General features: G+C 38.7%; 2 protein-coding genes across 9 annotated transcripts in view; one reads left to right on the top strand and one right to left on the bottom strand.

Annotated features, from left to right (window-relative positions):
• TFB2M (transcription factor B2, mitochondrial) overlaps positions 1-4,436 on the bottom strand; it is a 33,408-nt gene extending 28,972 nt beyond the window's left edge. For 3 of the 4 annotated variants that reach the window (XM_022579401.3, XM_022579402.3, XM_022579399.2), the window contains exons 1-2: positions 3,701-4,436; positions 2,917-3,005 (exon numbers count right to left, since the gene is read on the bottom strand). In XM_022579401.3, coding sequence (XP_022435109.1) covers positions 2,917-3,005; positions 3,701-4,010 — 399 coding nt within the window. In that variant the 5' untranslated portion in view covers positions 4,011-4,436. The remainder of the gene's footprint in view (positions 1-2,916; positions 3,006-3,700) is intronic. The other variant, XM_022579403.3, reaches the window with a different exon arrangement.
• CNST (consortin, connexin sorting protein) overlaps positions 4,216-24,769 on the top strand; it is a 123,515-nt gene continuing 102,961 nt past the window's right edge. Inside the window, exon 1 of one of the 5 annotated variants that reach the window (XM_022579398.3) lies at positions 4,216-4,538. The gene's annotated coding sequence lies outside the window, so the exon portion shown is untranslated. Of the gene's footprint in view, positions 7,261-24,769 lie in introns of all 5 variants that reach the window. The other 4 variants (XM_089907678.1, XM_022579394.3, XM_089907670.1 and 1 more) reach the window with 4 other exon arrangements.

Below are 24,769 nucleotides of genomic sequence, written 5' to 3'. Positions count from 1 at the left end.
TTCGTAAAGACAGAGCCAACTATAGAAGGAAAACTCCCTGCACACTAGAAGATGTCCAATATACCTCAATCTTTTTACTGCCCAGATGTGTTCACCTGGCAGTAGCGCTGGAGAACTTAGTAGTGAGAGGAAGTGTTAGCTATAGACCCTACAAACTTAATTCGAAGTTACAAAAAATCAAATAGAAGAGAGCAAGGTTTTGATGTGCACACTGAGGTTCTCATGCACAGAAAATTCTACTGGTATTTATCAAGGTTTTAATGAATTTTCAATTTAAAGTTATGAGTTAAAAAACCTAAGTTTTCTTAACTGTTTGAATTCAACCTATAAGGATGGTTCTATTCCTAAATTTAGTAAATTTTAATGATTACTTTCAAGAGGACCCTTGAAAAAAACTAGTGAAAGGAACAGACTGGAGGTAAAAACCACATATTTTTGGTCATGTGAATTTTGAGATGCCTATTAGGTGATTAAAGTGGAGATGCAGGTAGGAAGTTATAGACCTGAATACTGAAGTCCAGGCTGAAGACATAAATGTGCTGAAATAAGACACAGTTTACCACAAAAGCTGATGTCTCTTCATCTGAACACATACAGATATTTCTGCAGCAATAGTCTTCACAATTCAAATGAGATATATCATGATTTATTATTATTTTGGTTTTTCTTAAGATATTTTATCTTTTTTAAAAAATTGAGGTATAGTTGATTACAATATTGTGATGATTCATTATTACAGAACACAGTTGGCAACATGTGTCTCTCTAGCACATCCAGATAGGAAAACAAACTGTTCCTGCTTGAAACACTGTTAATGTGAAGTCCCAGGAATTTTATCAGGGAAATGGAGTAGGGGTGAGAGGGATTTTTTTTTTAATTAATTAATTAATTAATTTTTGGCTGCGTTGGGTCTTCATTGCTACGCGCGGGCTTTCTCTAGTTGCAGTGAGCAGGGGCTACTCTTCGTTGTGGTGCGTGGGCTTCTCATTGCGGTGGCTTCTCTTGTTGCAGAGCATGGGCTCTAGGTACGCGGGCTCAGTAGTTGTGGCTCGCAGGCTCTAGAGTGCGGGCTCAGCCACTGTGGCGCATGGGCTTAGTTGCTCCACGGCGTAGGGATCTTTCTGAACCAGGAATCGAATGTGTGTCCCCTGCACTGGCAGGTGGTTTCTTATCCACTGCACCACCAAGGAAGTCCATGGGATTTTAAATTTAGATAAAAATCCAGAGTCAAGCATTATCCTTGAAAATAATTTTAGTTCTTAGGAGCAAAATTGTGAGCCTTTGGGTGGCTAGAAGCACTGTCTGCTAAGAGCACCACTTCAAGGCCCTGATTCAGGGCTGCAAAGGTTCTATATAAATGATTACTTCTCTTTTATTCTTGCAAATGTACATGAATTCACACAAAACTTTGAATGGCTTTTCACTTTACAATGAGTGAAAGAACGTGTACTAATGGCTGAGCTCAAGTTAGTGTTGGGGGGGAGGGGGGAATAGGGAGTTAGACGTTTAAATTTTGTGCTTACATTAACAGCTTCAGAAACATTTTATGACTGATATTCCTGTAAGAAATATTGTGAGGAATTCTCTAGTCCCTAGTCACTCTATTTCATTGATTCAACTGTTTTTAAATAGAGACTACTGTTATCTTGATCTTATAGAAAAGCAACCATTGTGTTACAGGATAACAAACTGTAAACAGAAGGACATTTTAATACCACCTTAATTATTTTGTGAACATGTAGATTAATCTTCAGAAGTATCCTGTTTAAAGACCAAGATAAGAGCTATTTTGTTTTTAATTTCCGGGTTGAAATTACAGATGGCTATGTTTACTAAATCACATTTCATGATCTTGAATCTTTGAATAATTTTATGGGTTCTTTCTCTCTTCATGTTTTTGGAATTCCAGCAGATTTAACATCAATTAAATAATCTGAATTCAAAAACCCTGAATTTTTTCAGTTGTAGAAAAACAACCATCTAATGTGACAGTTATATTTAAAAAAGCAGGATTTTGTATACATTTTCATCATTTTTTGTTGTCATCTTGCACTTTCAGATAAAACTATTTTACATGGTTTCAGGAAGCTGGCACAGAGAAGTATAAGTTTCCTGAATTGAATCAAAAGATTTATAAAGGAGGGAAGAAGAGAAAGAGAACAAAAAAGAGGCTGACAATGATGCAAGGAATTTCCACTTTACTGTTATGTGAACTTGTCAGCTATACATGAAGCCAAATTCACTAAAAAATCCATTTGGATAATGCCTTTACTCCATGCAATTTATTCTGAATACACCAAACTTTTCTTGCCTCTGAAACCCTAAGTTCAGAGTTAACACAGTCCCGTTAACCTAATCTTAGCATTCCAATTAGATTCTAAGCTCACTTACCCCCTTCTAAGAAAGAAGAGACACAGCATAGCCTGCTAATACGAGGAAACAAGCCTAGAGATACCAGTTATACATTTTGTTCAGTCACCCATCTGTAGCAGAGCTAGAGCCAGAAAAAAAGTCTCTGAATCCATCTTTCAGTCATTCAACAATCATTGATACTGTGTTCTAGTCACTGGGGCTAACAAGATATGGCATAGCCCCTAAAAGTGATCGTTTAAAAATAAACTGTGTGGGGCTTCCCTGGTGGCGCAGTGGTTGAGAGTCCGCCTGCCAATGCAGGGGACATGGGTTCGTGCCCCGGTCCGGGAAGTTCCCACATGCCGCGGAGCGGCTGGGCCCGTGAGCCATGGCCGCTAAGCCTGCGCGTCCGGAGCCTGTGCTCCGCAACGGGAGAAGCCACAGCAGTGAGAGGCCCGCGTACCGCAAAAAAAAAAAAAAAAAATGTGTGCTTAATTTTACTTCCCTAAACCACTCAAAGGTAGCTGATTGAACAATAAATTATTTTTAGAAACAAAAATATACCTTCAACTGTGGAATAAAAGTCTCGTCACTTTCAAGGGCAATCACTTTGGCACCACTTTCAAGCAATGCTCGTGTCAGGATTCCAGGACCTAATGTATTAACAGAACGAAAAGTTTGTTTGCAAAAGAAACAACATAATCTTTTTCAATATCAAAGAAATTAGATGTTTTACCTGTATGATATAATTTTAATTCTCACAACATTCCCAAAGTGGATATTACACTCCTGATTTACATATAAGGAAACTGCGGATTAGATACAGTCACTTGACTCCACCATCACAACTGGAATGTGGTGCTGCCTGGCTTTGAATCCATTCCGTCAAAGACTGCAAAACCTGCGCTCTTTACAATGTTTCACTACCTCTCAAGAAAAAACAAACAAACAAACAAAATAGTTGCCTCTAGCTTACCACTTACTCATAGACTCTCTGGATACTTTATCATCAAAGATATTGCCAAACCTAAACAGAACTGACTCCCCATGATAGGAAATGGTGCTTAAAAAAATTATTTTTCAAGAAGTCTATAAATCTTGCGTTCCCGGCATCCTGCTGCGGTCTATAGAAGATGCACGAAAGGGTAAGATAAAAGTTCTTTTGGGAAGATGGTGAAATCTAAGAGCATGTTTTATCAAAATAGTTTGTAAAGTGCAAACTGCTACGGAAATATCTTGTGGAGTGATGATTAACAGAGGCCATATAAGCTGCTTAAAGGAAGAGGCCATGTTTTACACAGTCTGCAAAAGTGAACATCCAAGAAAATGAAGGCCACGAGGGTCTCACCTGGATTGCATTCCAGGAATAGCTGGCAAGATTTTCGTTTTCCCCGTAGGATCCGCACCAAGGTCTCAGCCACTCTAGGGCTGGTTATGTACCGCTTGGTCTCTGAGCGGCATCTGTAAACACGCGAGGACGATTTTCCAAATCCCACACTGGGCATCAGGTGCGGGTAGTAGTCAGACAAGCCACGGCGGTTCACCGCCGGGACGTCCATCAGCCTCACCGCTCCCGACTTCAAAATGCAAAAGCGCCCAGCGCGGGTCAAGGCTGACAGCATCAGCCTCGAGAGAAGTCCCACCCCTGGGACCCACATTCTCACCCTCTAAGGCCTGTCCCAGTGTTACCCAGGGTCGTTACATCCTCGACGAACTCCATACAGGGAAGCCCATGTGCTATATCTCCTTGCCCCGGGTCTAGGCCGGCGGAAGTAAACACGCCAAACTGTGCGTGCGAACGACCTCTCCATCTTGCCTTTGCCGTCACTTCCGTTTCCGTACCGGCGCAGACGCCCGAGGACTGTGAGTGGACGGCCGAGGAGAGAGACGGGCCATCCAGGCGGTGTCTGAACTCGAACTCTATGGTCGTCCGTCCTCTGCGCCTCCTCTCTAGCCATCCGCGCTCTATGCTCCGCGGTGGCGGGCCGCCGGCCACCAGCCAGCCAGCCAGTCGGGAGGGGTACGCAGAGGGAGGCGGGGCGGGAAGGCGAGAGGTGTCTCCTCCACTCGAGCGGCGGGAGACCCGAGCCAGCTCTGTGACAGCTGGTCGGCCGCCATGTCAGCAAGCGGGGCTGGAAGCGGATCCGGCGCCCGGCGGTAGCCCTCCTTTCGTCTCCGGTTCCCAGGTGAGGAGAGGAAGAGCGGGTCGCAGCTGGCTGGCCGGCTCGCGTCTAGGGTAAAGCCTTTGGGAACCCCCTCGCTGCTCCCCCGGCGCTGTTTTCCTCCGGCAGCGCCGCCTCTGCCCTCTCGGTGCGGTGGAGCCCTGTTCCCTCACCTCCTCCCTTTCTGCGCTCTCCTGTTTCCCTCTCTTCTGTCGCCGCCGTGGCCTCTTCCTGCGCAGCGCGCCCATTTCTCTCTCCCTAGGGCACTTGCGCCAGGAGTTGTCCCTCTCCCGGCTCCCCGCAGAGCCTGCGGCTTCCACGGCGCCTCTGTTCGTTTTTGTCCTGTTGCCCACAGCCGTGTCTCTCCACCCCTGTGGGTGGTTTTATTTTCCTTCATACCTGTTTTCTTCCCCTCACCACTTAGGTTGTCAAGAAGCACCTAGTGTCTCCCTACCGTTCCTCCCTCTGGGCCAATATTTATCTTAGTCTTTATTTTTATTTGCGCGTTTATAAGATTTAAAGTTAAGATGAAAAAAAATAAGATTGAAAAGTTTAAAATTCCTTCCTGAGCTTGAAAGCAGTAAGGTCTTAGGATGCTTATTTTGTTGCCTTTGTAAACTTAGTCAAACATATTGTACTGTGGAATACAATTTAAAAGACCGATTCCAAAGACTCTAAAAATAGGATGCTCTAATGGGAATTTTGGCAGTCTTTTTACCTATTGGATAGTGATAGAAGACTCAATTCTTTGAGAGCGATTTCAGTATTTAAGGATTATACTCAGAAAGAGCTTCACCCATCACCCTTTCCACCAAGGCAGGAAACTGCAGCCATTCAACTTCCTATTTTAAAATATGTACAGTCCTTTCTGCGTACCTTACTGGGAGCGTAATTGAGCTTGGTATTTTAAGTGCACAAGGAAAAGATTCCTAAGGAATGTATCGCCTAGCAAATAGAAGTCTGAAGATTTATTCGGCTGATGAATATCAAATGGATAAAGAATTGATGGCCAAGTATGGCCTTTTTCGGGTTGTAAATTTGTGAGGACACCGTAGAAAGTGTCTTGTCAACTGTTGTGGAAGCCCTGGGAACCCTTTGGTCTTAATTTTTTTTTATTCTTTTTAAAATATTTTCCCCATTGACAACTCTAGAAGTTATTCTTGCATCCTCTGAACGCCTGAGAGAGCTCCATACCCCCGATCCTTTTACTGAGCCGTCTCCCCATCTCTCCTTATAAAAATATTTCTGTACATTCAGAAATACACTGGATTTTTTTCCCCAAGAGCCCTTGAGGCCTAAATATTTTAAAAATCAAAGCAGAAAGATCTATTACGGTAGAGGAAGAAATGGTTCACTCATAGAACTGTGTTGTTGAATTTCTCACGTTTAAAATATACTTTAAAAAATTGTGGTAAAAAATACCTACCTTAAAATATGCTTTCTTATTTTATATTTGTGGACCAAAGATAACCTACTCAACTGTGGAGAAATTAATGTCGTTTTTAATTTTGCTTTTGAGTGGTATTATATTCTTTTGATTTTGGAAAAGAGAATTAGGTTATGGTAATTATTTCCCTTTTTATAGTGTTAATGGTTTGTTTGTGGTTGACGATGCTTAAATAATAAGAGACAGAATCTTACACATTTTATTTTTCTGAGGTCCCAGGTGCTAGAAATCACAGAAATACCCATTTCCCTTAAAAATGAACTTTATAATCAGCATTTAGAGCTACTTCTTTAGAAAAACCTTGTTTGTATATTTCCCATCTTATTTTTTTAAGAGGTGTAGTTTTTGCATCCTGTGCTATTTTTGCCTTTTTGAAGTAATGTAATATCTGTTTAGTGGTGTCAGGCAAACTGATTCTACTATTTTTACACTATTCTTAAGTTATTTTTTTTACTATCCCCGTTTAATTGACAGAGAAGTCAAAATACTGATTTTTCTTTTGACTTTGATATGGCAGTTGTAATTGGGAAATGCCAAGTGACAGTTTGCTATCAGAATTTAGGCTGTGGGTCTACAGTAGTGCTGCCCAATAGAGATATAATACAAGCTATATGAGCAATTTAAAGTTTTCTAGTCACATTAACAAAGTAAAAAAGAAGTAGTAGGTGGAATTAATTTTAACATATTTTATTTGATTTCTATATATATCATTTCAACATGTGATCAGTTTTAAAAGTTAATGATGAGATGTTTTACATTCTTTCATACTGAATCTGCAGAATCTCATGGGTATTTTATATTTACAGTACATCTGAATTCCAGCCAGCTACATGTCTTAGCTGGTGGCTAAAGACCTTATTGGGCAGCACATCTATAGGATTACTGTGTGATTCTTAAGATATCTTCTTACCCTGAGAGTCTGGGGTAAATTCTGTGGAGTAAATTTAAAAATCTTTTCCCTAAAGTGCTGGGATATTCAAACTGAGAAGATTCTAGCAGGATGAAAGTCCCAAAAAGTCTCTTCCTTTTTGTGTTGACTGAGGAGGATTAACAGGTGCCCTGTGCTTGTTTAGTGAGTGTCATAAGATGTATAGAGCGCTCAGTCATTTCCTGGTGTGTCATCGTTACAGTTAATTACATCTGCGTGTCAACAGTGTGTCAAGACACTGTATGAGTCTTTCTCTACTATATCTGTTGGTATTAAGTAGGGAGAACTTGAAAACATACGAGAAGTTTGAACTTTATGGTAAACAGGTAGAGTACCTACTGTTGGAGGCTTATTTTCTGAATCGGTTTCAGGTATGGCTAAGAGTTCTGTAAATGCGCTTCTATATATGATGGTGTTATTAAAGGAAAGATAAAATCTTTTTAGCAAAAACTGGGAAGGAAGAGGGTATGTTTTTTGGCTGTAAAACACTGGGAGCCTGAGTAATAGCAAAACACACACACGTGTGTGGTGGTTTGGTTAAACTGTAAAGGGAATATGGCAGTTTTTTAGAGAATGCTACTGACATATTGACAAGGAATGTGTTTTAAGTTGTTTTTGCAACAGATGTGATGATTTGCACCATCTCTTGTTCAGAGCTGTTATAACTTAAAGATAACCCTCTTTGAAAGGTAACTGCAGCTCGCTGACTTCAGTGGGGATCAATAGGACCCATCATCGTTCTTATCTTGATGTCTGTATTCTGATAAGCTTACCTAAATACTATTTTAGCTGTACTTTTACATTTAATGTCAGAATTTACTTGAAGGCCTAATTTATATTCAGTATAATTTAACATGAGAAACATGCCTCCTCCACAACTTTTATGGTATAAAGAAATCTTAAATTACCTGATCAGTCAACAAACTCCCTCTGTAAAACCTAGTCAGTATAAACCTAGCACAGTGTTGGCAGTGTGTGGAGTGTTAAAGGATCAAAGACAGATTTGGGGAAGGGGATAGTTATTGGATGTTGCTTGTTTCGTGAGAGGTGCGTACACATTATGTAGGAAAACAGAGCATTTTCATTTTGTCTTTAAATATAGATGGCTATCCATTGACACCATTTTAGTTGGATAAGAGAGAGAATACGTTGTTTTGTTGCTTCAAATTAGTCTTAGCAAATTTTTCTTTAGTTATTTAAGGAAGAATAATTGATAGTCTGGCAATTTTCTGTTTTTAAAAAGGCTCAATTTAAGTGGTCTTTACAAGGATTATATTTTTATTGAGAAGTTCTGCACTCAATATGTCCATCTGTCTTGATACAGTTATGAGTGTGTTCTGTTTAGGGCCTTGAAGATTCACATGAATATAGGCTTTTCCTTATTTATGTATCATTCCTTTGGGGGAAATTATATTTCCTTTTAACCAAGGAATACTTTTTTTTAATGCATTTGAAGTAACTATTTTATAATATCCTTTAATAAAAAGTAAAAAAAATCATATCTAAACAATCTTCAAAAAAAGAAATACATCATTAAAAAGTTCTGAATCTTATAATAGGTTGAGATTTCTTAAATTGTTTTAGTCACAGTTTTCAGATTCTGCTCTTTAACATATTTGGAGATGAAAACTTTTTGCCTTTATATCACCTCCTCCCTTCCATCTCTTAGGACTTCCCGCTTTTTCATCATCATTAGCCATGTGGAAAGGAAAAATAGTGTGTGTTTGTCAAAATACTGACAGATCAAGAGTATTTTTCCCTTTGACTGTAGGAAGAATTCTGAAGGAGTAAGTGACACATTTAGTCAACTTTATTGACATTTGGGCATTTGATATTTTAATTGACAGTACCTAAGAGATTTTAGTAATTAACAATATTTTGTAATTGTACCTATTAAGTTCTCTTATGAGAATACTAACCTGATTTTCTTGGAAAGCTACTATCTGAATAAATAATTACATTTTTTCTATGTTTGCTGCATTTTGAAAACCCAGTGAATTAGGTGGCTGTGGATTTGTAATTTGAATGAAGGCAAACTAATATTTGGGGGGCTTCCCTGGTGGCACAGTGGTTGAGAGTCTGCCTGCCGATGCAGGGGACACGGATTCATGCCCCGGTCCGGGAAGATCCCACATGCCGCGGAGCGGCTGGCCCGTGAACCATGGCCACTGAGCCTGCGCGTCCGGAGCCTGTGCTCCGCAACGGGAGAGGGCACAGCAGTGAGAAGCCCGCGTACCGCAAAAAAGAAAAAAAAATAATAATATTTTGAAGCACCTTTTATATATAGGTTTTTAAATAAATAATTTCCTTAAAATATGTGAACTTTATAATAAGATAAAGAATGCTGTTGTTCCTGGATATTGGAGGGCATACCACTTGTATTTTTATTTTATGCCTGCATTGTTTTCCTTGTTCACTATTTCTCTCTTCTGCAGGTATTAGCTCTGTACAACAAAATCTTCAAAAAGAATTATTAAATGAACTGAAAAACATTGCTTAAGATTTTTCAACAAGGACTCATTTTTGTGAACATGTGTTTTATTTATTGAAGCCTAGTGGAGTTTTGTTTTGTTTTTTATTTTTCTCCCTTATTAACCACCAAAGATTAGTTTAGATTTTTCTTTTTTCCACTGTGGACATGAAAAAGTTTACTTAAATCAGGTCTCAAAAGGATTCATACCAAGTAACAGACTTGATCTCCTCCCTCATGTTCAACTCAAAAGAGGAGTGGAATTTTGTAAAATTATGAAGTTTAGTTTCCTGAAAAAAAGGTTTTGTATCCATTTGTGATTTCTTAATCCAAATTCAGTCATTAGGCTTTATATTTTTCAACAATTTACAAAGTAAATCACTAGGTTTCTTTTGCTCCAATAGTTTAAGAAAACAAAATTGTTGTGGAGTTCTTTGTCACGCCAGTTAGAGTTTTTAACTATAGCATTGCATAAGCACTGTAAAGAGCCAAAATTAGAAGCAATGGTATGTGACTTCCTTATTTTAATCATATAATTAAATGTTTTGTAAGACAAGATGGTTTGTTGTCTTAGTCTTACAGTTGAACTCTAGTTTAAAATTGACCTAACAGGTCTTATGTCCACCGAAGTTCGTATTTTTGCTAGCCAGAGAAAGATCTATTTCAAATTAACCTAAAGTGTCTAATTCAGGAGGTAATTTTTTATTATATCAGGTACCCTCTTGGTTAATTATAATTTTGTGCATTTTGATGCCTATAGGCTTTTTGTCCTCTTTCAGCTGTGTGCCTGGGGAAAACCTAGGGACTCCCTAGTAAACCATGACAGGGCTTTGACCTTTGAGTATTTGGCTTACCTTCCCTGACAGCCTCAAAGAGTATACCTATGTGTGCAGAAAACTTATGAGCAAAAATTCTCCTCCGGGAACGCTTATCTATGCTGATGAAACAAATATTCTAAGAATGTCTGTCTTAAAACTACAGTTTCCATGTACTTGTATAATACTTTGTATAAAACTATGTATTTTGTATAGCCTTTGCTGGAGAGTTTCCATTTTGTTACAGTGCTTCAGAGTACGTAAAAAGATATCCAGAATAATATCTCCTATAGCTTATTCTGCCTTACCTCACCTTTTGGTTTTTTCCTAACCTGTCTTCCATGAAAAGTTCAAAAGTCAGAACAGGTCATGGTTTATTATAACCTTGGGGTGGGGGTGAGGTAGGAGTACAACACATTTTATGCCTTCCTTTTTTCCTCTCCTTCCTCTCTATTACAAAAGTAATAGTGCTCCAGAGAGAAAAAAAGGTGGATAAATTTTATTTTATTTTTATAAATTTATTTATTTTTGGCTGCACTGGGTCTTCGTTGCTGCGCACGGGCTTTCTCTAGTTGCGGCGAGTGGAGGCTACTCTTCGTTGTGGTACGCGGGCTTCTCATTGCGGTGGCTTCTCTTGTTGCAGAGCATGGGCCCTAGGCACGCGGGCTCAGTAGTTGTGGCTCACAGGCTCTAGAGCGCAGGCTCAGTACTTGAGGCGCACGGGCTTAGTTGCTCTGCAGCATGTGAGATCTTCCCGGACCAGTGTTCGAACCCATGTCCCCTGTATTGGCAGGCGGATTCTTAACCAGTGCGCCACCAGGGAAGCCTGATATATTTTAACTTAAGGAAAACATGGTTATTCAAAAATTAGAGTTTTTTCCTAAAATGAAAGTTGAACAGAAGCTTTAATTTAGCAGTTAGAATCCATTGATCACTCTCATCATACTTTTGATGTCTGGTGGATTTTATTTGCCAGGAAGAAACTTTTGAGTACAAGTGTTACCTATACTGCTCACTGCACAACAGGCCAGTAAATCGGGAGACAAGTTCATGGGGCAAGGAATAGTGAGTGACTTTATTCAGAAAGCCAGCGGACTGAAAAGGTGGTGGACTAGTGTCCCAAAGAACCATCTTCCCCCAGTTAGAATTCAGGCCCCTTTATACTAAAAGGGGTGGGGGTGTGGTTGGTTGCTGCAAACTTCTTGGTGCCAGAATCCTTCATTCTTCCAGCTTTCCAGGTAGGTCCAATCACAGTGTTCCTATAAACCTCCAGCAAGACAAATGTTATTTTCTTTTCTGCAACTTTTTATCTCTATGTGAATGGAAAAGTGTTTTACCTTTAAAGGTCAGAGTCTTGCGAGTGGGCTATCCTGTATATTTTAGGCTACAGGCAACATTCTTAACTTGTGGCAAAAAGCAATAGAATACAAACGTTAAAGTAGAAGAAGCAGATGCAGTATGGTGTCAGACTTGTTCTTCCCTATTACAGAAGGAAACTTTGAGTACACCAATACTAAACTGTGCTAGAGTATATATATGTGTGTGTGTGTGTGTGTGTGTGTGTAAATACATATATATATATATATATATATATATATTTACTTGGCTGCACCACGTGGCTTGTGGGATCTTAGTTCCCCAACCAGGGATTGAACCCAGGCCTTCGGTAGTGAAAGTGCCAAGTCCTAACAGCTGGACCGCCAGGGAATTCCCACTAGAATATATTTAATAGTGTCTCTTTCATCATATGTGTTTTCTTTAGGGAATATTCTCCACTGAAATAAAATATCTTTGGGGAAAAATCATATTCTGTCCACAGTCTTTCAAAGTATTGGAAGGTATCTTCTTCTGGGACAAATTTTTTCTCTTGGTTTTTTATTCTTTTCTTAGAATTTCTTACCTAGGATAAACTACCTTACTCTGGAATTTTTTCTTTTCCCAAACCCCCATCAAAATACTTTCTCTTGAATGACTAATTATAGGAAAACATATTCACTTTTACACCTGTCTCCCTTCCTGCCTTTCTATTAACTTTTGTTATGCTGGAGATATAAATTAGTATGTCACTGTTGTGTCAAACATCACAGTAAGAATTAATATCATAAATATTTATTTAGATATTATAGGAATAGAAAACAATATTTACCTGTTTGACATGGATAAGATATAATTTCTTGGGAACAATCAGAGTATTTTTTTTAATTTTATTTATTTATTTTTGGCTGCGTTGGGTCTTTGTTGCGGTGCGCGGGCTTTCTCTAGTTGTGGCGAGCGGGGCCTACTCTTTGTTGCAGTGCACGGGCTTCTCATTGTGGTGGCTTCTCTTGTTGCAGAGCACAGGCTCTAGGTGCGTGGGCTTCAGTAGTTGTGGCATGCAGGCTCAGTAGTTGTGGCTCGTGGGCTCTAGAGTGCAGGCTCAGTAGTTGTGGCACACGGGCTTAGTTGCTCTGTGGCATGTGGGATCTTCCTGGACCAGGGCTTGAACCTGTGTCCCCTGCATTGGCAGGCGGATTCTTAACCACTGTGCCACCAGGGAAGCCCAACAATCAGAGTTTTTAATGTCAGGCCCAAGAATAGACTTCAAGGGGTCTGTGAGCCCCCTGAAATAACATTCATAACTTAGTGGTAGTATGTGTGTATTTTTCTGAGGAGGGAATTCTTAGCTTTCATCAGATTCTTCAAAGGTCCATGACCCAGAAAAAGATAAGAACCACAGAATTAATTTGAGCTTGGTTATAAATCTCTAATCCTTCTCATCAGCAATAGTTTTGTAAGGATCTCTATATATAAGCTTCATTTTTTAGTAATATTTTATTTATGACAAAAATAATTTAATAGATTATCTTATAGGAAAAGGCATACTGATTCTTTTAAAAAAACAAATCTTCCTCAAATATCTTACCTATTGTTTTGTATACCTTTAGACATTTCTCAAGTATCCTGCAGGTTACTTTGTTTTTTATTATTTGTTTGCCATCTGTGCATTTTACAGAAAGATGATTAATTCTTGTGACTGAATTTTTCCTGGCACTTCAAAGAGTTGTTCATAGAGTAAGGATTAGGATAAAGGAAAGCTGCATTTTGTGAGGATGCCCTACGCAGTGAGAGGAATGAGTCCATAGGTAGGTTGATTATACACACATGCTCCTGATGAAGTGGAAAAGAGTAAGAAAGGGAAAGAATATCCCTGAACAGCAGATAGAAACATTCTACTACTGAGATAAGAGGGGGAAATACTAGTTAGCAACTAACACCTGGTAACCTCTGTTTACATGTGGCCCAGTTGAGACTGCTGAGCTAGGAATACAAAGAGGACTGGAGGCCAGTGGTAAAGGTTTAGAATAGCTTTGGGGGACGTGGTCCCAGGAGCTCTATGAGGAATGATGTCTGGCCATCATTGAGGCTCCTACCTGAGGTTGGATGGATACTGTTTTTACAGTTACCAATCTGCATAATTGTGATTTTCTTTAGCAACAGATAGCAGCTTGGGTATAAAAGCAGAGAAAGTGGTTAGGTTGATCAGGGCTGGAGTTTTATAGGGTGGGTGCAGAAGAAATATGAGAACTAAGGAGGTAGCTAGAGATGATCCATGAATTCAGTGCTCGATAGGAGCTAATGTTAAAAAAAAAAAAAAGGCAGAAGTCTGAAGGGTTTTTTTTGTTGTTGTTTTAAAAATAATTTTATTTTGTTTACTTTTTTTTGTTTTTGGCCACGCTGCGCTGCTTGCAGGATCTCAGTTCCCCGACCAGGGATTGAACCCTGGCCATGGCAATGAAAGCCCGGAATCCTAACCATTAGGCCACTGGGGAGCTCCTAAGGCTGCAGTTCTCGATGTGGTTGAACTGGGTAATGGTAGTGGGGGTAATGACAGAAGGGGATTGAGAGTTAAAAATAGGAATAGAACCAGATAATGGGATATTGGTAGTGGCATATTGGAGATATTGACACTTATCTGAAGGAACAGATTGTTTTGATGCTCAATAAAATCTAAGACCAGGGTGACACTTTCTAAATTCACCAGACAGTAAGATGTCATTATAGAACTTTGAGACATGGAGAAATATTCATTCTACAAGTCTATCAAGTCACCGTCTTTCTTATGTAAAACACGAAGATAGTGTGTTTTCTTTTTTTTAAAATTTTATTATTTTTTAAAATTAGTTTTTACTGGAGTATAGTTGCTTACAAAGGTAGTGTTTTCTGAACAGTAATCTGCCTCTGGCTTGCAGGATGGATTGAAAAGGCCGTGTGAGACAAGAGCCTTAATTAAAAGTAAACATATCAGCCTAAGCTCATTTTGAAATTTCATATCTTCTGAAACGATAGAATTAATAGATTTTTGCTTTATGTTCAAAAGAAGAATAGAGAGTAAAGTAGAGAGCTCCTGGCTTAGGTTTTATAACTGTGAAATAGTGTTAAAATTATGTTTGATGCCGTATGGGTTATGTTCTTTTTCCTAGTTGAATTCATAGGTTAATTTTAATTTATTGATAATCCGTATGAACCTACACATTACAACATCCATATACACTTCGGTGAATAATTTTGAAATATGGTGGCTTGTCAATGACCTTGAAGCTAGCATTAGTTCCTATTAGTTTATTGGCTGATGTTTGAGCCCATAGGTGATCAGCATTGTAGTAAGTACTGTGGGAAATGCAGTAAAAATGAGCCCTTTCATCAAAACATTTGATGAAAAATACAAGTCCCAAATATATATAAGTAGTTTTTTAAGAAAGGGAAGAAAACATATGAAAACCTTTTTTGGTTTAGTATAATTTATAATTAATTCACTAAATATTTTGTAGAATTTATTTCCTCATTTTACCAGAATTTTAAATGCCACCTCCGCCCCCCCCCCCCCCAGCCCCGTACGCGGGCCTGTCACTGTTGTGGCCTCTCCCGTTGTGGAGCACAGGCTCCGGACACTCAGGCTCAGCGGCCATGGCTTACGGGCGGCATGTGGGATCTTCCCGGACCGGGGCACGAACCCGTGTCCCCTGCATTGGCAGGCGGACTCTCAACCACTGCGCCACCAGGGAAGCCCAAATACCACCTTTTTGACTTAGGGTTTGGTAAACATATAGGGAAAGGTTATGTAACAGTTCAGATGAGTTCATTTCTAAGATCTGTAGAGTTCTGCCATAGAGGTTTCTACTTTGTGCCCTTGAGAACTGGCCTTGTAGGAACTCCTGTTTCTGTAGGTTATTGACAAATATATCCAGTGACTCTTTGATGCTCTAAAATAGTTAGGGTCTTAAGGCAATGGGAATCCTCTGAAATGGTGGATAAACACACCTTACAAAAGAAAAAAAAAAAACCCACACATTTATCGCATGAGATAACACATGTTAAAGTGACCACCTTCCACAGTGTTAAGCACATAGAGCAGTTAGTAAATTGGTTGTTTTGTTTTTAATTTGCTAACTTTGTGATAACCTTGTACATATTTGGATTATTTTCTTTGTAAAGAGGTGAACAATATTAATATATAGATTAACTGTAGCATTCTTTGGAGTTTTTAAAAATATTGTGTCCTTGGTTCAATGCTTTAAACATTTTTTTGAATAGAAAAATATTGTATGTTTAAATATATGCAAAATGCAGAAAAGTACAAAAAAATATTAACTTGTACTCCCATCAGCCAAGAGCAAGAATTGTGAACATTTCTGTATATTTACTTTCAGTGTCTCTGGAGTGTGTGTAAACATAGTTGAGATCATATTTATGATTTGTTTTAGATTCTATTTCCCTCATTATAGATTCATAATGTACATATTTTGTGGTGTTGTAATATCTAGGGTATGAGCTAATTTACTTAATCATTCCCCTATTGAACATTTAGATTGTTTCCAATTTTTCACGCATTGCCACAATGACCTTGGACAAACTATCTGGCCACTTAGTTTTCCCATTTGTAAATGGGAGAAACAGTACTTCTTCATAGCAATTAAAAGGATTAACTGAGGTAATGTGTACAAAATATACAGAACAGTTCCTGGAACAGAATAAACTTTTAAAATAATGCCTTGCTGTTCATGTTTGTGCATAGAGAATCCTCCCCCCTCCCTTTTTTCTTTTTTTGCTTGCTATTCAGAATATTTCTTTAGCATAAACCTTCAGAAAGAAACTTAGTAGGTCTTAATTGTTTTAGTAGTCTTACTATTTATTATGAAATTGTTTTCTGATAAATTGTGCCAATTTATATTCAAATTGAACAGCAGGTGACAAGGCATATCTTAGTAGAAGATTACTAGGGAATAAAGTTAGATGGATTGTTGAGAGATTGTATTAAGGTTTAGGAGTTAGGACTTGAACTGGATTAAGGGCAATATGAGTTGAAGAGGCAACTTCAGTAGATCTCTAGTTACTTCTTATACTTTTCCCATCCAACCAAGCTGTCGCACTCATTTTCCTCTAAAAACTCCTTGTCTATTATCTGCACTGAAGTCTCTATCCTGTCCCACCTCTCCTTATTTTCCATCTAAGTTTTCCTTCTTAATCTTCTTCTCAATCTTTTCTCCTCTGTCTTTTCCTGTCCGGAAGCCAGCCCAGCTAAACAACAGAGCAGAGCAGAGCAGGGTCTGTTTTCTGCTGACAGGCTCACTCAAGAAAGAAAGGTGGCTGAGACAGTTAATATCAGGTATTACCAAATTTACCAAACAGATAAATCAATCTACCTCCCCAGAGATGAGTAAAGGAGTACATCAGGAACGAGGGAGGTTTCTTCATAACCCTCAATATTTATAGTAACCTTGCCACATTCTTAGTGATTATATATATTAGCATATATTCAAATGCCTTTTAAAAAGTTTTTTTGAGTGTAAAAATAATGCAACTTACAACTCAATAAATAATAACCCAATTAAAAATTGGGCAAAGGATCTGAATAGGCATTTCTCCGAAGAGACAAATGGCCAATAAATACATGCCCCCTCTCCCCTCTTCCCCCAACATATGCTGCACTGAGCCTGGTGGTATATATTTAGTAGGCTCTCTGTAAATGTTAATAAAGGGTGTTACCTTTGCCTTCTGGGAGCCATGGAAACTTGGCCTTCAAAATTCAGGCACGGGCCAGAGTGCAAACATTTGGAAGTCTCGTTCTAACCTGGAACAAGTAAAGTAACAGTTTTACGTTAAAAACTTTAAAATATTGATTTTCGGTTCTTGTTTTTTTTTTGGCAGCTTGTGGGATTTTAGTTCCCCAACCAGGGATCGAATCCGGGCCTTTGGCAATGAGAGCATGGAGTCCTAACCCCTGGGCTGCCAGGGAATTCCCTTGATTTTGGTTCTTACCTTTTTAGAAACTATCCTGCTCTCTGTTTTTGATGGGTCATTGCCAAGTTATAGCTTTTTTTGAAGATTGCTAAGGTGGACATTTTCCTTTTAGTAAAGAAAAGAGCATGTACTAAAATGATTCAAGTGCAAATGTTTTTGTGGTTAAAACATCTTCAAAATTGACAATTCTTATGAAATAAAGATTTAAGCAGTACCAACAAATCCTGTTGTACTATTATTATGACTTTGCTGTTCATTCCTCTCCCTTTATAGCCTCTTCCCTCTCCTACTTTTACCTCCTTATTCAAATTCTCTTTCTAGACCTGACCATTCTCTGGGTCTGTTTTTTGTTTGTTTGTTTTGCTTTTTTTTAAATAAATTTATTTTATTTATTTATTTTTGGCTGTGTTGGGTCTGTGCATGGGCTTTCTCTAGTTGCGGCGAGCAGGGGCTACTCTTTGTTGTGGTGTGCGGGCTTTTCGTTGTGGTGGCTTCTCTTGTTGCAGACAGAGCATGGGCTCTAGGCGAGCGGGCTTCAGTAGTTGGGGCACGTGGGCTCAGTAGTTGTGGCTCTCAGGCTCTAGAGTGCAGGTTCAGTAGTTGTGGCACACAGGCTTTGTTGCTCCACGGCATGTGGCATCTTCCTGGACCAGGGCTCAAACCCATGTCCCCTGCATTGGCAGGCTGATTCTTAACCACTGAGCCACCAGGGAAGTCCCTGGGTCTGTTTTTGAACTAACTTTGGGCCAAGCTTACTCTGAAACTCAATAGTCTGAGTGATATCCTGTAATCCATCCACTATTTATACCCATCATCCAAATTTTTTTTTTCTTTCTTTCTTTTGCGGTACGCGGGCCTCTCACTGTTGTGGCCTCTCCCGTTGCGGAGCACAGGCTCCGGACGCTCAGGCTCAGCGGCCATGGCGCATGGGCCCAGCTGCTCCGTGGCATGTGGGATCTTCCTGGACCAGGGCACAAACCCGTGTCCCCTGCTTCGGCAGGCGGACTCTCAACCACTGCGCCACCAGGGAAGACCCATCATCCAAATTTTTAACGTATGTCTCCACTTTCACTTGGACCTCTGAGGTTACTCTCTTATTATTTTAGTCTTTTACTTTGAAAATTTCAGGAGAGTCCTATTAGTAAAATAATATATTTTCTTAATTTCAGTAAGAGTGGTCATAATTCTTATTGGAACCAGTTTTATTCCATTTATTTCATAGTTTTCATTTTTGTCTTTTAAATGGGCATGGAAATATCTTTTATGTTTTTCTATAGTAGAGAAATCCAATCTAGAATATGAGAAGGTGAAGCTTTCAGGTAAAATTGTAGTTGAAAAAAAAAAAGGAAAGTCTAGGTTAAAATAAATTTGACCTTGGTCTAGTTCCATTTGTCTCATCTCTATTTTTGAAAGTAACATAAAACAGTTCTTCTGTATGTTCTTTGCATATTTAAATCTTATCCTTTAATTTGCATAGCTTGAGCAGTAAGGATTTATAATTACAGATTCAAAATTTTCTGGATCAGAAAGTAGAGTGGGTCCATTTAATTTAATCTTTGCTTTTTGTACTAATTCATGCTTCTTTTTTCGAATTTGCTGACTTGCCATTATATTTAATCTTTCAGTGACAAAAGTACTCTCTGTTTTGGCGTTTCCCCTCTATTTCTGTTTCCTACCAGATAATATTTGTGGGGTTTTTGTTGTTAAATATATTTTAAACATTATCTTAAGTGATGTAATCATTTTTTCTAAATCTATTTCCTTAGGTAAGAGGAAGTGAAAAAGAGACGTTACTGTTTTAGTTCAATTGAACAAGCATTATTTAGGGCCAATTATGTGCCTAGGACCGTGCTGTGGTAAGGGCTGCAAAAGAAGTAACACATACATTCTCTTGCTTCAAGCACTTGAATTCTACTTGGGAAATAATGTACATGTATGGAATAGCTTGTGAAAAAGCCTAAAGCAATAAATAAGCAAACTTGAAACAGTATCCACTAGATACTTTAAAAAATACAGTGCTTATTTCATTAAAAAAAAAAAAGTCTTTGTGAATGTTTTAGCATAGATTCTGTGTAAGCTATTGTCTCCATCTATGATTGGACTTTTCTAAGGTCAAATAATTAATTTGTATTAAATGCATTGTAAATTGTATTATTACAGTTTCCTTTCCTCCTCCTCCTAATTTGTCCAAACTCTTAATCTTCAGCACCTAGCTCAAATTCTACCTTGTGTATGGCCGTCAGAGGCAGCATGGACTCTGGAGCCAGTCAACCTAGGTTTGAGTCCCAGTTTCGACAGCTGTTTGACGTGATGAGTGCTTAACCTGTCAGTGCCTCAGTTTGCTTACCCATAAAATGGAGGTGCTAATAATATCAAAGCTACCTAAGAGGATTATTGTGAGGCTAAATGAGTCAGTATGTACAAGGCACAGAGTAAGCACCATATAAATATTTGCTTTTATTCTCATACTTTGTTTTTAATGTTATTCCTAACAACAAGTGTAATCATTCTATGAAGACGTCTATTTGAACCTAAAGATTTTTTGGAATTTTATATATGTATATATTTTTAATGAATTTATTTTTATTTATTTTTTGGCTGCGTTGGGTCTTCATTGCTGTGCGCGGGCTTTCTCTAGTTGCAGTGAGTGGGGGCTCCTCTTTATTGAGGTGCGTGGGCTCTAGGCGTGCAGGCTTCAGTATTTGTAGCACACAGGCTCAGTAGTTGTGGCATGTAGGCTCAGTAGTTGAGATGCGTGGGCTCTAGGGTGTGCAGGCTTCAGTAGTTGTGGCTCGCGGGCTCTAGAGTGCAGGCCCAGTAGTTGTGGCACACGGGCTTAGTTGCTCCACGGCATGTGGAATCTTCCCGGACCAGGGATCGAACCCATGTCCCCTGCATTGGCAGGAGGATTCTTAACCACTGTCCCACCAGAGGAGTCCCAAGAATTTTATATACTTTAAAGTTCTGCTCTGTAACATCTGTTTTAACATACAAATAGTTAAATAGTTCCCAGCTCAATTTTGTAGTGAATTCATGTTACCAGAAAATGTTCATTTATCATCCTGTGACTTTGCAGATCCCTGGTCAGCTTTTGCTCTTTCCTTTTTTTCTCTCTTTACTTTTTCTGTTAAATATTTATTCATTATACCTGGCTGTCTAGGTTATACATGTGTGCTCTCCACTAGCTTATAAATTCTTCTCACGGAGGGATTCTGTTTTGATAATGATGACAAATGACAAATGTAACAGTTATTGAACATTTAATGTCGTGCATCTTGCTATCACTAGAAAATTCATGATTTCATGATTAGTCAATAAAACATTTTAATATTGTGATTCAAGTATAAAACATGGCTGGAAGTGCCATCCAACATTATTTCTACTCAGTAGTTTGGGTGATATCCTATAATCCATCCACTGTTTTATACCCATTGTTTCTACTCTTAAAAATCTGCCAAATACTTAATTGTTCTCAGGGTTTCCAATAACAGACTTATATACCGAAGGAGAATGTTCATTCAGCAGACAGTCCTTGAGTGACTACTTTACATCTAGCACTAGCCTAGGCACTAGGAAGAAGTTTTTAAAAGTGGCAGTGTATGGTAATTAACAACGCATACTCAGGCTCACGTAGATCTAGGTCAAATCTCAATTCTGCTTCTTACTTGCTGCATAAGCTTTGAGCAAGTAGCTTATCTTGCTTTCTGTTTCCTCATCTGTAAGGTGGGAAAAATAGAAAGGTTTCCATGGGAACGAAATGAAATAAGATATGTAAAGTGTTAACATAGTACCTGGCATTCATTAAATGTTGGACAAATAATCACATATAATCAACAGCTGTTTTAGGAGAACGGGATGGGGGCAGTTATCCAGTGGGCTTGAATTTTAACCACCACATTGGGACAGAAAAGGAGGCCTTAAGACTGAACCAAGGAACCTGAACAGGGCATTGGTATTGAGAGCTGCACATACAGCCAGGACCCTGAAGATCTCAGTTCTCCAGTGATGGATTTGGCGGGGAGGGGGTGTCTGCCTAGGAGCAAAGAGATAAGGAGTTTTTCTGTCTCTGCCTTGATATTCTGTTGAAGAGAGTGACTTCTCTCTGTTTATATTTGTGTTTGTAACCATGAGTCTGTTAACCCTGAGGTTTGGGGTTCATATTAATGCTTTCCTCAGTTGAGAATTAATATAAAAACTGGCCCTAGTTGGTAACATAACCAGGGACACCTGGCAGAAGCAAAAGCACTCTGGAAGAAGCGATCCTTAAATCAGTCTGTGCAAGATCCCCACAGATAAAGCCCTTCACTGCAGAGGAGCTCATTATCCAACATTACAAAATAATCCACCGTGATCAGGAGTCGACAGAAACAAACAATAGATTTAGACTCCTAAGAATGAGCATTTTCTTTATCCTTATAATTATATACTTCTAATACTTATCTTTAATAAAATAAATATTAAAGTGGGATAAAAATGGAAAAGGAAAAAGGTACTATCAAAAAATTAAAGCTATTTTAAATAGTACTGTATGACTTCTAAAAATAAAAATCACAGAAATAAACTGAGCAGACAAATTAAGCAACAAATTGTATACAGTTGGAGAAATAAGTTATCGGATGATATCTGTGAAGTTTGATTTGGAACTCAAGCCCCCAATCTCAATACAAAAATATAAAGAGAAGTTATAAAAGAGAAATTAAGTGATGTAGATCAGATAGTAAGGAAATCTAAAGTACATCTAATAGGAATTACAGAAGGAAAGAGGAACATGAGTGGGGGAGAGACAGCATGTAAAGATAAAACTGATTGTTTACCAGAATTGATGAAACATGAGTACTTAGATTTGGAAATCACACAGAGTCCTAAGCAGAACAACTTAAATTTCTACTTAGAATACACGGCAAGAAATATTTCTGATGAGACAGTTGACTTTTTTTAACTGGAGCATAGGATTTCATGACTGTCTTGACTGATGTCCAGGGACTGTTTGCAATCTTGAGAACGAAAAACGGAGCTGGAGGAATCAGGTTCCCTGACTTCAGACTATACTACAAAGCTACAGTAATCAAGACAGTATGGTACTGGCACAAAAACAGAAAGATCAATGGAACAGGATAGAAAGCCCAGAGATAAACCCACGCACATATGGTCACTTTATCTTTGATAAAGGAGGCAGGAATGTATAGTGGAGAAAGGACAGCCTCTTCAATAAGTGGTGCTGGGAAAACTGGGCAGGTACATGTAAAAGTATGAGATTAGATCACTCCCTAACACCATACACAAAAATAAGCTCAAAATGGATTAAAGACCTAAATGTAAGGCCAGAAACTATCAAACTCTTAGAGGAAAACATAGGCAGGACACTCTGTGACATAAATCACAGCAAGATCCTTTTTGACCCACCTCCTAGAGAAATGGAAAAAAAACCAAAAATAAACAAATGGGACAGAATGAAACTTAAAAGCTTTTGCAAAGCAAAGGAAACTACAAAGAAGACGAAAAGGCAACCCTCAGAATGGGAGAAAATATTTGCAAATGAAGCAACTGACAACGCATTAATTTACAAGAGTGTTCTTAATTTGACTTATGGATGGCCTTAGAACTTTCCCATAAATTAGATCTCATTTCATTCTTACAAGAAAGAAAATAAGTCTCATAGAGTTGAAATAATTTGACTAAAATTACACAGGTGGTAAGTATAGGAGCCTGTTTTTGAACTGAGGAGGGAATGACTCCAGGATCAGAGCTTCCCTTTGTCCTGTCTCTGGCCTTCATTCATGTTTTGAAATGGAATGTCTCATACTTAGGAATGATGGGGAATCCTTTTTTTTTAATTAATTTATTTTTAAATTTTTGACTGCGTTGGGTCTTCATTGCTGTGCGTGGGCTTTCTCTAGTTGGCGGTGCACGGGCTTGTTGCCAAGCAACAAGTGGCTTCTCTTGTTGCGAAGCATGAGCTCTAGGCGCACAGACTTCAGTAGTTGTGGCACGCGGGCTCGGTAGTTGTGGCTCACGGGCTCTAGAGTGCAGGCTCAGTAGTTGTGGCACACGGGCTTAGTTGCTCCGTGCATGTGGGATCTTCCTGGACCAGGGCTCAAACCCATGTCCCCTGCATTGGCAGTTGGATTCTTAACCACTGCGCCACCAGTTTTGATTTGCATTTCTCTAATAATTAGTGATGTTGAGCAGCTTTTCATATGCCTCTTGGCCATCAGTATGTCTTCTTTGGAGAAATGTCTGTTTAGGTGTTCTACCCATTTTTTGATTGGGTTGTTTGTTTTTTTAATATTGAGCTGAATGAGCTGTTTATATACTTTGGAGATTAATCCTCTGTCCATTGATTCATTGGCAAATATTTTCTCCCATTCTGAGGGTTGTCTTTTCGTCTTGTTTGTAGTTTGCTTTGCAAAAGCTTTTAAGTTTCATTCGGTCCCATTTGTTTATTTTTGTTTTTATTTTCACTACTTTAGGAGGTGGATCAAAAAAGATCTTGCTGTGATTTATGTCAAAGAGTGTTCTTCCTTTGTTTTCCTCTAAGAGTTTTATAGTGTCCGGTCTTACATTTAGATCTTGAATCCACATTGAGTTTGTGTATGGTGTTAGGGAGTGTCCTAATTTCATTCTTTTACATATAGCTGTCCACTTTTCCCAGCACCACTTATTGAAGAGACTGTCTTTTCTCCATTGTATATCCTTGCCTCCTTTGTCATAGATTAGTTGAACATAGGTGCGTGGGTTTATCTCTGAGTTTTCTATCCTGTTCCATCGATTTATATTTGTTTTTGTGCCAGTACCATGTTGTCTTGATTACTGTAGCTTTGTAGTATAGTCTGAAGTCAGGGAGTCTGATTCCTCCAGCTCCGTTTTTTTCCCTCAAGACTGCTTTGGCTATTCGGGGTCTTTTGTGTCTCCATACAAATTTTAAGATTTTTTGTTCTAGTTCTGTAAAAAATACCACTGGTAATTTGATAGGGATTACATTGAATCTGTAGATTGCTTTGGGTAGTATAGTCATTTTCACAATATTGATTCTTCCAATCCAGGAACATGGTATATCTCTCCATCTGTTTGTGTCATCTTTGATTTCTTTCGTCAGTGTCTTATAGTTTTCTGAGTACAGGTCTTTTACCTCCTTAGATAGGTTTATTCTTAGGTATTTTATTCTTTTTGTTGCAGTGGTGAATGGGATTGTTTCCTTAATTTTTCTTTCTGTGTTATCTCTTTTCTTTTTGATGATGGACATTCTAGCAAACGTGTGGTGATATCTCATTGTGGTTTTGATTTGCATTTCCTTAATGACACTGGGCACTGGGCATA

Source organism: Delphinapterus leucas, chromosome 1 (assembly GCF_059928025.1).
Source record: "Delphinapterus leucas isolate spDelLeu-1000000601 "Yukka" chromosome 1, BTC_Dleu_Yukka2, whole genome shotgun sequence".
Taxonomy (NCBI): Eukaryota; Metazoa; Chordata; class Mammalia; order Artiodactyla; family Monodontidae; genus Delphinapterus; species Delphinapterus leucas.
Note: the sequence above shows the minus strand (reverse complement) of the source record. Positions and strands in the feature narration are given on the sequence as shown.